This window comes from Netta rufina (assembly GCF_964035555.1).
Source record: "Netta rufina genome assembly, chromosome: 3".
In the NCBI taxonomy this organism is placed as follows: Eukaryota; Metazoa; Chordata; class Aves; order Anseriformes; family Anatidae; genus Netta; species Netta rufina.
This window is the reverse complement of record NC_140125.1, coordinates 30,938,010-30,951,090: the sequence shown is the minus strand read 5'-3', so window position 1 is coordinate 30,951,090 and position 13,081 is coordinate 30,938,010. Positions and strand designations below refer to the sequence as shown.

The window sequence follows — 13,081 nt, the reverse complement described above, 5'->3', positions numbered from 1 at the left end:
AAAGGAAGACAGAATAAACTGAACTGATATTTTGGACTGATAAGTACAGGAACAATCACCCTAAATGGTAAGTTTCCAGTGAGTTATTAGTCCCAGAAAAGAGGGTTAGGAGCTAGGAGAGCTAGGCCTCCTCATCCATAGCTCTAGCTAGTACAAAGCTAAAATACATGAACAAGAAAACAAGCTATGGGGATTGAAACAAATGGAAAAGATATTAACTTCACCGTAACGTCACCTCTTCTCTCTCACATGTTGCAGAATCTATAGGTTGGGAAAATTACTGTGTCCTCTAAGGTGGAAGGTAGTATAAAAGAACACATAAGCAAACCTTGCTTACTGCTAGAAATATTTGTGTTATCTGGAAAAGCTGAATTTCTCTTTGAGTGGCCTTACTCTGGTAACAATAAAAGACAGTTAACATTTATTCATATGTTGTACTGATTAGGAAATATCTCTACAAACACAAGTTACTTAGAAACAGCAAGTCTGAAATAGGAGAAAACACCAAGAGAAAAACAAGCTGTAAATACATTTCAAAAGTGTGTTTGTTTTTTTTCCTTTTTCTTTTCTTGACTAGCACCATCTGTACACAAGAAAGTATGAACATAAATGTTTGGATAATAAAGATTTGCAAGGCACTTAAACAGTCTTTCTGGATAGGTTTTCTTTTAATGAACCTCTCTGTGGAAGTCCTACAACCACCTTCCCTCCTCCCTCAGCTAACGCAGGGAAAGAAGTCTCTTCTGCCAGCAGTTCTTATTTACAGACATGTCCTTAAAGGTTCCTCAAAGTGCTCTTTTAGGCTAACAGAATCAACATCCTTATATCTCCATTTTTCATGCTTGTCCTGTTTTTTTTTTATACTACTCTTCCGTATAGTAAAGCAAATCTCTCATACACACAGTTGAGACTTGACTCCAACCTTCATCCTCATTCTGTTGTCTTTGGGATGCTATTCGGAAGGGAAAAGGAGGATGGCAGAGATGCCCATTGAAATTCTGTTGAGGTTCGCTCTTTATCTGCGTCTAGAGGTGATGTCAAAACAGGTGATCATCATGAGATGGGCCTTGCAGAAGTTGACACGATTTTCCAAACGTTCAGTCACACATTCCAGGGCCTCCAGGTATTCCAGAGAATCCAGCTCAAATACCTGCTCCAAATCAACTGTAGGAAAGAAAACACACAGGTAGAAAAAGTAGAAAAAAAACAATACTCGTTACTGGGAGAGACAAATCTAATTCAAGCTTTCAAACCCATTGGTACTGTATACAGCATTATCTTTGGCTTCCTATTGCCATTAAAATTTGCCTTTTCTATATAATGGCTATTAAAATAGCTCGTCAGCTTACTGATAGTGAAAAATATTGTTATGATCGCATTGGATGATTTCTTGAGCAATATGCTCTGCCATCCCCTGCAGAGGATACTCCATACTCCATCTTTCCTTCAGCAAAGCCACCAGGACTATTCCTCCAGCAACCGCATGGCTGACTGTGAGGAAACCAGTCGGGGCAAAACACAAGTAGCCTTCAGGTGAACCTTTGCTCCCACAAGGAACTAGAATATCTTTTTCCCTCAAGGTACTGAGGTCCTTCTGCATTTGAATGTAAATGCCCTTTAAGCTCACTAAACTTTACACATATATTGTAATGAAGAATGGGCCAAATTCATCCTTCATGTAAGCCCACTAGTGCCAAGGGACAAGTTTGCTTCACGGTGTTATTCTGTGGTAGAAGAGCAGATTTACAAAATTGCTCATATGTCTGAGTGATATGATGCCAAAAAAAAAATAATCTCATTTTCAGTAGATGTGGACTGAAAAGTGTGAACATTTATCTACCAATGGCAACATTCACCACTACAATGCTGTACCATTTTAACATTCAGCTCTCAGGCAAAAAGGATTGTTCAGTTCTACTGTCGACATTTAATAAGAATTATAGGGACTAGTTCTAGAAATACAGTCAAGCTAAATCTTGCCTTTAGGTCATATGTCAGTTCATTCTAGTTTACAAACACAGTAGCTCACATCTCATTCTCTGCAAACCTTTCTGCTCCCCTTCCTCCCCACAGTGAAATAAACCAAAGGACACCTATGAGTTCAGGCAATAAAACAATGTCCTTACATTCACTGAGCCATTTATTAGGATCCAGCATCAGGTACTGTTTCGTCACCTCCAGTTCTCTCATTAACCACTCGTATTTGGCCTTGACCTCAGCGATTCTCTGCTGGCGATGCTCCAGGATTTTCAGCTTGGCATTGAAACATATGACTTCCTGCCAACCAGGAAAAATGAGCAGGGAAGGAATAGGTGAAGAGATGAAGAAACACCCAGATCCATTCAGCTAAATGATCTTCCAATCAATAATACTAACAATGAGCCATTTACTCTGCAAGCATACGAATTACCACACGAGATCATCTATCATCTGTTTTATTTTTATTGCTTTTGTTAGATTTTGATGTTTTCCATCAGCGAGCTTTGAAGACTTTGCAATGATAGTTAATAATAAACCATAATAATTAATAACAGACAGCATCTTGAAATCAGATTAATTGTAGCAAAACATTTCTGGATTTTGTCACCACAAGTTTAGCTAAGAAACAACTATGCTCTTGGGAGAAGGAGGCAAAGCTTGGTGTATTAAAATACTAAGTATATCTCTGTGCTTGGTGCATGAGAAATGCAGTAGTCACATCATTAAATAAGGAAACTGGTAGCAATATCAAATTTAAAACATTCTGAAGCAAAACAAGTATGTTGTTGTGAAAAGTTCTAGCAATTCACAGTCATTAATAACGAAGATGTATTTTCTGTAAAGATAAGGGGCACAGTAACAGCACAGGCTGCAGTGCTGTCCAGAGGCAGCCTGTCTGACCTCACTGGACCTCTGCGTAGTGGCGCCCATCAAGATGTACAGTAAGGAACTCAAGGTGAGGGCCGTGCTATCCTTACTGGGGTGGGAGCGGTGCCAGAACCAGAACTAGCCTCCTCCAAACCTGTGTGAGGGTGGAAACACCACCCCAAAAAGTGATGTTTTTCCCCATGTAAAACTGTATCAGACAGCAACATCATTAATAGCCTAACCAAATGATGGGAGTCTATGAGGGAAAAATGCCTTAAAATAATAAAAAAGGCTACATACGTGGTTATTGTAAAACCACCAACTTCAGATCCTCTTCCCAGTCATACCTCTCAAGAACTGACCTGTACAATTCTCTGGCCTACTTTTAAGTTTTGATGGGTGAGGTTGGGAACAGAAATTTTGTTAGTGGGAAGAAATAAGCTATTCTGGAAACAATCTCATCAAAGCACTTGAGGCACCACTGCTGTGTGGACAGACAGACATGAGGAGGTGCTGGAACACAGGAGCCACCAAGACTATTACCAAGGGACAAAAATACAAGGGACCAATGTCTGTTAGCTGCCACTGAAGAAGATGAAACTTGAGTTACAACTGCTCTTAAATGAGATATGGGGTTTTCTGCCAATTGAATTAACCATATATAATATTACACACTGCTGACTGCATGATCTGAATTCCTCCCTCCAAGAGGAGGCAGACAGATTACAGGGGTTGCACTCACCTTGCTGTCCCCTCCTCGTCGCCGCTGGAGTCTCTCCACATCATCTATTTCATAGACTTTGATCTCAAAGGGCTCCCCCAGCCCCCTCTGTCCACTTCGCAGGGGCCCATCCACCCAGCGGACCCCGGGGCTGTTGGCAGGCTTCCTTGCAGGGGAAGAGGTGTCAAGGGATAGAGCTGGAATAAGCCTCCGTCTCTGCGAGCCTGCAAATGCAGAAATTGCCGTGCTGCGTTAGCACACACAGGTTTGATCCGCAGAGGCCATATGCACCCTAAAGCTTCCAGAGCTTGTGCCTGCTTCCCTTTGCTCAGGTCTTGGTGTATGCAGGTATGTCAGTGAAGGACCAGAGCTGCAGGCTGCAACTGAGCTAGCTTTGCTTTCCTCTCGCTCCACTGGCACTGGCTCCTACAGCCTAAGAACAAGCATTAATTAGCCAGCCTCTCCTTGGACCATCTCAAGGGGAGGTGTGGTCTTGTTTTTTGTTTAATCATAGCACAAAAAAGCTCTTTGATGCCCTAGTTCCATACTGTGCTGGGGCTGAGTGACGGTATGCCCCCCCAGTCCTTTGTAACTGCCCTGTAGAGCAGCTACAGCAGTAAAGCACCAGTGAGGACAAAATATCTGCACGAAGTACGTCCAAGCTTAGTGGATGCCACAGAGCTACATTAGTCTTGCCTCTGTTTAGTACAGCATTTTTCTAAAATGTTTGTCACTTATACTCTTACTCCAGCACTGGTGAAGGGTGAGACAGCAGCAAGAACAACGGACTGGCAGCAGGGTTCGTCACTGTGCATGAGTCAGGAGCAGCGCTCACGCACGCCCCTCTGCTTTACAATACCAGCACAGCGCATCAAAGCACTGCAATAGCTGAAAATTTACCATGGCTGATAAAGCCTATGCCATATGGAAAGCATCTGCCATGTGAGTTGCCAAGTCAGGGCCTCAGGTAAAGCAAGGGAGAAGAAGTACGTCACTGGCCTGATGGCAGCAGTAGGGAAGTTGAGCATATGGTTTGTTGGGAGAAAGAACAGACACACACAACATAAAAAAGAAAAACAACTGGTTACATTTCCCTGCTCAGTTTAGTACAATCAGAGCGATGGCTGGGTTACAGAAAAAATAAGAGTTTTGTGGCTGACAACTCCTGCCTGTTCTCCCCTGGGAGACAGCAGGAATAGAAGGGATGGGAGAAACCAAAACCAAAAGCCAGAGCCAGAAAGTTTGAATGAAACTATTAACTGGCTCTCTTGGCTGCAGGAACAAAACTGATGCCAGCAGGGAAGGGATGCAGAATGATCATGCAGATTTTATTTTAAAAACAAGATACAATCATTTACAGGAATCTCTAACACTACATTCATTGAAACTTGCTTGCAAATAGCTTCAACATGTCTGCCAACTCTGTGCTTCAATGAAAGCTAAAAAAATAAAATAAAAATCCATTGATTACTTGTTTTTTGGATTTATAAGTAACAACGTATTGGCCGGTTTCATTCATGGGAGTCTATTTTTCTGCAATCTCTGCTGACTTTGCAAACTACCACATTTTGTCCCATTGATTTCCAAGTGCAGCAGTCTTTGCTAGAAACCAGAACACAGCAACCTGCAATTAACCTGTAAATGCTAGCTTTAACATGGAGAAGGGTTGGTCTATCTTGCTGTCCACCTGCAAAAACCTGGTCTACGGAGTTTTTATTCCAATGCATCAGATAACTCTATGCAAGAAAAGGAGAGCAGAGCCAAGCCAGACAGACAGGGAGCTCTACCAGCCCTTTGCACCCGATGGCCTCAGACCTGCCCTGCCCACCCCATGACACACGTCGCACTTGTACTTCTAGTCAAGCTGCAGCCCAGCAAACGAGCCCAGGCCAGAACAAATGAAGCCTTTAAATACCAGCAAGCACATTTTTTTTAGACCTTTTGCAACAGCCACTGGAAGTCAATGCCAGCACAGCTAACAATGGCAACAACAACAGATCAACAAACTGTAGTGCTAAGGGTGACTCTCATCCGTGATGTTAGAGAGGCAACCAAACGGGGACAGCAGCTGTGTACATGAGGGTAGGTGGGACAGGGTGGCAGACCATTACTGTTTGTTATGTGCAGAGGCAGATCCTGCAAAGGGCTCGGCCCCTCCTGGAAAAAAAGCCCTCTGCTTGGCTGGATGTGAAGGGCTCTGAGTGCACCCCAAGTGTCACTCGAGACCAAAAGGTTTTAGGCACTAACTACTTCTAAAAACAGTTTTTAGGGGTTTGGCCATGGTCTCTCACAGGAGTAGTCTTCCAAATTTCATCTGACAGCAATTCACCCAGAGAGGGGGATGAATCTGACTCACCTTGCCACAAGAACACCATCAGGCTTTCACTTGGAGCAAAATAAAACAGATGTCACCATGGTGTGAATTACAGGGATGCTGGTAAATGATTTTGCTTTTAGTTCCCTTTTGCATCTATTTTGGCTCAATGAGAAACAGAAGCCTGGGGGCTAGAAGGGGGGTCCAACATGAGGCTAATAGCTTAAATCTTTTGGTGAAGAGGCAGAGGAGTGGCAAGAGACACTAACATACGCCCATCATGTTTTCCTAGTCAGAGCTCATGTTTGGATAGCCTGTGGGCTATCACAACATAGCAAGGCTGATGGCTCTCAGCACACCCAGGCAATGCAACAGGGCAGAGCTGCCTGAGGTGGGCACAGCATCACCTGCTGGGGGCCTGGAGAAGCCACCACATCCCCTGAGGGACACAGGGGACACCACACAGGTCTTGCTGCCCCGCTGCAGCTGTATGGCTGCGTGTGAGGCTGAGACAAGGCAGAATGAGGGAAGTCTGTTTGTCTGAGCCTTGAATACTGACTCAGGATGATTTATCTGAGGTTTAGAGTGCTTTGGGAGAAAGGAAAGACCTGCACGTTGGTAGGGAGGCAAAACTGAATCTATTTTATTTTAAATATGCACTGATTAATAGGCTGCTTATTAGGCCAGGCACAGAAAACGAGGGTGTCTTTGACAGGAGACTCCTGGCACTGACCTCTCCATTTTGTCTCTGCTTTTTCTGGTTTCACATTAACTGGGATCAGGCAGGAGATACAGCCTAAGCAGAGTGTGTCACAAAGCAGCTGACAGCTCGCTCATCCGTATCAACACACAGAGGCAACAACTGAACTGCTCAGATGCACGCAGTTTTCCATTTTCACAGAAAATACCTATCTGAAGTCACATATTTATTGCTAGCATGTGATGGAGTTAGGAAGCCCTATATTTTGGCTGGGTAATAAATAAAATGCTCCGTAGGAACTGCAGCATACCACTCCCTCCCTTTAGCTGCAGGAAGGCAGGGTACATTTTTCACTTAGCTTGAAGTCAGAGCTTCAGAACAAACCCACAACTCAGAACAAACCCTCCTGAGCCTAGCTTGAGCATGAATAACCACACTATGAAATAGCCCTGAAAACCCACAGATTACAAGATCTGGTTTAGCAACAGATCAGTTGCTCTACGGGGAGCTATTGATTAAGGTTCGGCAGGTTCAGCCCTGCCAGTGATGGACCAGGATAAAATTAAGCTAAAAGGAGCAACACAGCAGTGAAGGTGTGCAGTGTGAAAGCAGATCTGACTCAAGGGTGGCACTGAAGCTACTGCAGCAGATGTAAGTCCGGAGAAGCCTTCATCTTTAAGGTATTAGAAACAGACCAAGCTAGCTAGGTAGGTATGTAAGGGTAACTTCAAGGATAAGACTCGCTGACCTCTGCAAAACTACCCAACTCCATATGGATATGTGCTCATAAAAGCATGTGTTGACTGGGGCAGAAACCCTAGAGGTCTGGTTTTGCTTAAATACTGTATAGCTTGCAGCATTCCCTTTCTATTGCTTTCCAAGCACACATTCCAGCCTGAGCATCTTTTCTGTGGAAAAGGTAAAAGCACAAAGTACAATTGCAAAATCCCCACGAAAAGAAGCATGATGTGTATCTCTTCAAAGCAGGATGCGGCTGAATGGGATGTTAAACAACTGCTGTCCTAGAAATTTCAAGATGTTTCAAGCAGAAGATGAAACTGTAATTTGATATATCATAATTCCAGAAGTTTATAGTGTGTGCTTAAAGGCAGGATGTAGAGCCAAAGCTATTCCCTACTGCACTAAATGCTGTGGGAGGTAAAACTGCCTTTGTGTGCAGAACCTGTTGTTCAGCATTTTGCTTTTTTCTCACTATGCAGTCCATTCAAACTGAAAGCGATTACAAAAAATAAAAATAAAGAACTAATCCTGGCTAAGTAGAGCAGTACCCCTAAGCTCACCCCATTCTTTCTGTGGCTTCACTTCTAAGAAATACTGTCCAGTAGTGATAGCATCAACCTCCAACGTAGCATCAAACTGTCTGCTTACTGGCAAAGATTACTTGTCCTGTTCCCCTGCTGCTCTTCACTGTCTGACAAGGGGGCTCCTGCTTTGTTTGAGTTGAAGATGCAATGCTGACTTCTCCTCTCTTCCCCATTTCCTACAGGATCTGCCCTGCTGGGCAATTATCCGTGACTGAACCAATTCCTCACCATTCCTTTGACCTCCCTCCTCCTAGTTTATTTTACAGTGCCCTTTCCTCAGTGCAGAGCACAGCCATCACTCCTCCTTGGATTTTCATGCAGTATGTGCAGTGCTAAGCTCCCCTCCCGGTTTCTCAAGACGTTGCCAATGCTTTCGCGTGGAAAAGCCTTCTGATGGTGAGGAGAATTCATCAGAAGTATTTAGGGTGCACAACTTGAGGTCGGTGCTCCAAACACCAAAAAATACTTAGATGGCATAGGAAGGACCATGCCACAACTGAAAACCTGGAGCAGGAAACACTGATGTGATTTGTCATTCAGAAGAAAAATCTTCCATGCCCATCTCACTGCAAAATAATTCAGGCCATATTCTGTGTCGGCTTAAATGCATTGTGAATCAGTAAGAAGTAAAAGGACACCTGAGGCTAGAAATAACTGCTTGCTGTACACAGGAATACAGCAATCCTTGTTTATTATTTTCCATCCATACCTATACAAGACATGTTGCTTCTATACTGGTATGAGGAATATGCTGAGGTACAGCCTACACCTAATTTTTTTCTACCCCTCCCATTCATTTCTTACCCATGCTTCCCGAGTTACTGTCTCACTTTATAAGGAGCCTTTCAGGGCAGTTTAGAGCTGGTGAATGAGCACTCCTGACACCAGCCCTGAGGAAGCAGCCCTCCTGCAGCGTGGCAGGCTGACAGGGAATCTGAGAGACGCTCCAGGGAAGATGCTCCAACACATTACAGGGGATGCGTTTTCAGCACCCACAATCTCTAGCAAAAACCAACCGGAGTCTCTTCTAAATCTTCATCTCCCTTTGGTCCAGATTGTGGTTTAAAATGGATTTGTCAGCATTGGGGTGTTATTTAAGGAGCCAGTTACTGTTATGGCAGTACTGCATTGAATAGCTGCACTTGTGGCTTGGCCAGCAAAGGCAGAGATGGAGGAGGAAGGGGCTCTGCAGCCAGAGCATTAGCTCCCGATGGGACAGTGGTAGAGGCATTCCTGTGAGCTAATTCTGTGCCAGTGCAAGGAGCAGGTTTTATTTATACCCGGCCTAATGGTGTACGACTCAGTCATGCATGTTACATGGAGCCTTCACTGCGCACAATAGCCTGCTGCCACTTCCTCTATTAAATCATTCCTATGTTCATGTGGCTGAAAGCTCAGTGCTGGCATGCAGTAGTCAAGCGTGTAAAAAATGATTATTCTGATCCCTTTCAACACAGATTTGCTGCATGAAATGGCCTGGCTTTGACCTGGGAAAATCAATGCTGTTGTTTTAATGAACAAAAAAAAAAAATAAAATTGGAGCTGAAGCCCACACTGCCCCTCCTTCTGCTCCACCCCCCAGGGCCGTCCAGCCAGCAGTCACACTCATAAAGGGGTCACCTGCACACAGACAGTGTCTTGCTGTATAATGCTAAACATCCTTTGTCACGCTAAAGGAATAATGCAGGATATCAATTAGCTACCATCAGTTGTGAGCAAGTTAAAGTAGAAATGCTGGAGATGCCCTAGGCTTTGTGATACAAAGGGCAATTTTCAGCTCCCCACAGTGCCTTAGGCAGTCTAAACATGAACTAAATTCCTTTTCACTTGGATTCAACAAGAAAAGCTCAGACTCTTTTTGTTGGTGTTTTGTTTCAGCATTATCATTTTGGCCACGTTTCAAAACGTGTTGCTTTGTAATATTGGTTGGAGATGGACTTTCATAATTTACAGCCCACAGATTCAGCCTCTGGCTTTTTCTGCTGCTTTCGTAGACTGAGCTAAATGCTTTCAGAGGTACAATGTGTATGAATATGGAGTTTTCAGGGCTTTCCAGGAACCCTGAAATCTCCGTTTTTAAAACCATCCCAGCTGTGAAATCTGGAGTACGGAGGTAAGAACAAAACAGGTACTCTAAATGTAGATAATTATTGTCATGTCTTAATGGTCTCTCTTTTTATGAAAGCACTTAAAATCACGTAGCAATTTGCTCTACTTAGGTGGTGAAACAGTACTGAGAAAGAGCCGTAAGAAGTCATGAAACTTTACTGCAAAAGCAGTAAAATGCTGCAGCAAGAAACTTTAATTATCTATAGGCAGACAGGTTCCCCGTGCAAAGATGATTAAAATGTGGGCACACACACATATACATACACAGGCAAATGCTATTCTAGACTGGTAGGAGCAGGGTCCTGCAAATGCTGGGAAATACAACTGCAGACCTAGGCATAGGTTTAAATCAGGAAGTCAGCATTTGGAAACCTTGGCTTTTCCTCAGTCTTGTTGAGACTTGGCTTTACTACCAATAGCATCCCTTAGTTTTTTGTTTTCCAATGTTCTGTGATAGCCCATGTTCAGGAAGGCTGAAAGACAGGCATCCCAGCTTGGCAGAGCACTGCAAGCAATGATGCACGACAGCCCTTAGACCTATCTGTATGTCACGTGGGCTGGGGGCTCCCTCAGGCACCCAAGCCCATTCCCAAAATGAACAGGAAAGCAAACAGCCTCAGGAACATCTCTGCAATTTCCATGGGAAGCCCTGTCTTGTAACAAATTGTCTTAGAGCCCCTCTCATTTTGCCGTCCCAGGGGAAGTCTCCTCACAGACCTGGCAGTCCTGAATCATCTGCAGGAAGAGAGGCAAAAGGCAGGCACAAGGCATTCATGTGCATCACATGGGAATGCAAACAGGGCCTGCTTGCCTTTGCTAGGTAAACCTCATTAGAGGCTGGGCTCTCACTTTGCTGCTATCTCAGAGCTGAGGGGATCACGCATTTGGAAACAAGCAGTAAAGCTGTGCGACTGAAATCACCCAGTCCTGTTTTGCATTGAGAGTTGTTTTAGAGTAAAGGCCACGTACACCCAAACTGAACTGGGGAAAAGATGCTAACAAGGCAGAAGAGCAACAAGCAACTACGTAACACTTCTGATCTAAGGATCCTGCTCTGCTCCTTCTTCCACAAGGCCACTATCCAGTTTTGTGAGCTGGTAAGCAGGGAACACAGACACTACATGAGCTGCCCAAGGTGACAGAGTGAACCAGCAGCACCCCTGAGAACACAACACAGACGGTGCAAGTCCTAATCTGCCACCCTGCCAGCCTCCCTCTTGTCCCTGTTGTGTTCCCAGGATACAAATATGGCTTGGTTAAAATGGAGGTAAGCCTGAATGCACTTCCTCATGACACAACGGAGTCTGTACTATAAAAGCACCCTTGTCATTGCCTTTCCGTGGACCAGCACTGGGCCATTGCACTTGAAACTTCCAAGGTATTAAAAAATAGTATGTAATTGGGGCTGGTGATGACTATGCCCTAAAACTTCAGCGCCCCACTTGAGACGGTATTGCCTCCCTGAGAGAGAGGAGGGTGGAGTGAGAGCCAGGAAAATGGTTGAGATGCCAATTGTTTCCTGCAGGGAAAAGGCTAAGGGAGTAAGTGAAGAAAATTGGAGCGAACACAGCTGCACAGATGCTTGAGGGTGGGTGGAGAGGGAGGGAGGGGCTGACACAAAAATAAAACAGCAGATAAAACCCTCCTCTCTGCTGCTCAGTTAAGGGCAGGGGAGGATGTGGGCCAAGTCAGCTGGGGGTCAAGGTCAGAAGTCAAGGGTGCCTACAATTTAATCCTGGATCTGGCTCCCACTTAGCTGTAAGCATTGGGTAAGTCAGTAAAACTCCCTGCACCTGTAAAATGGGGTCTGGAGTAATACTTGCACCGCAAGGTGGATTAAAGGGAAGCTCTGAAATGTACAGCTGTATACCAGGGCCAAATAGCTGTTTCTGTGATAAGCAGTCACTTTGGGGTAATGTATGCTGATGTGGTATTATAGGACCAGTGCTAATTGCTGGAAAGATGGAAGTGTTCATTAAACCGATAGGTTACTACAGGGAGGAGGCTTACATGGCTCATGATGTAAATAGGTATCAGAATATAATGGGCAAACTATTTATTTATTTTGTTCACTCTGTACTGGGCAGTTTGTGAACTGTACATACCTATGTAGAGACTAAAATTTAACTTAAGGCTAAAACTGAAGGATATCAGCTAGCTTTATCTTTCCAAAGCTGTCAATGTAGGTCTGATGCTTCATGTATGACAACCAGTGCAGAAGCACCTACACATACAAATAATGCACTTAAGAGCACTGAAAGACGAGATCTTAATCTCAAGGAAAAAATGATGTCTTTCCAATGTGTCAGGACTTCAAAAGTAATTGTGAGATCTGACAGCGCTGCTGGTGATTCTCCTAAAGACTCTTTATAGCTCCTCTTAAAGGGGCCTTGGGCTGATTCATGTTGATCGTGTCTGACAGCTAGCATTTCTGCTAATAATAATCATAAATAAAGTGGACAAGGTTGCCTGACCCGAAATGAGCATATCTACAGTGCCATATCCATTACAGCACAGTGGATCTGTGACCGCAAATCAGGAAAGGTCCAATGCTCTTGACACTATGTATTAAAATAATATCCGTCTTCTAAGAGCTCAGAACCTTTGTATGCTATCTTTTTCATTAAAAAGTTTTCCTTAAGAGAGATCATTCAGGTGAGAGCAGACCTATAGATAGGAAATACTACAGAGGATGAAAGACTGCAGATCTTTGCATATTTTTTTGTTTATTATGCAGTAAAAATATGTTTGTGAACAACTATATTCTCCCTTATATCTCAGGTCCTCCTTCATGTTCTCCTACATTGAAGTCATAATCCTGGTTTTATGCCATCATAAATCTGCTGACATGTGAAAAATTATACTATTATCAAACACATCAAAACAGAATTATTACTTCCCTGCTGCAGGACCAAATGCAAACAGGAGCTGGGTTATAAGAAAGTGAAACCTTAATAATTTCTGGGTGCTGGTTTGCTGCTAAAGATATGGAAGGCAGGAAAGACTTTTTTTTTTTCTTAATTGCTTTAAAATATTGGTTGCAGTTGCATACAAACACAAATACA

The 13,081-nt window shown here is 43.7% G+C and overlaps 1 protein-coding gene across 1 annotated transcript in view; it reads right to left on the bottom strand.

The window, feature by feature from the left end:
• Positions 1-1,015: 1,015 nt before the first annotated feature.
• KIF26B (kinesin family member 26B) overlaps positions 1,016-13,081 on the bottom strand; it is a gene marked incomplete at both ends in the record, with an annotated part of 290,212 nt that continues 278,146 nt past the window's right edge. Inside the window, 3 exons of the mRNA XM_084283885.1 lie at positions 1,016-1,164; positions 2,127-2,277; positions 3,590-3,792. Of these exons, the coding sequence (XP_084140011.1) occupies positions 1,016-1,164; positions 2,127-2,277; positions 3,590-3,792 (503 nt within the window). The remainder of the gene's footprint in view (positions 1,165-2,126; positions 2,278-3,589; positions 3,793-13,081) is intronic.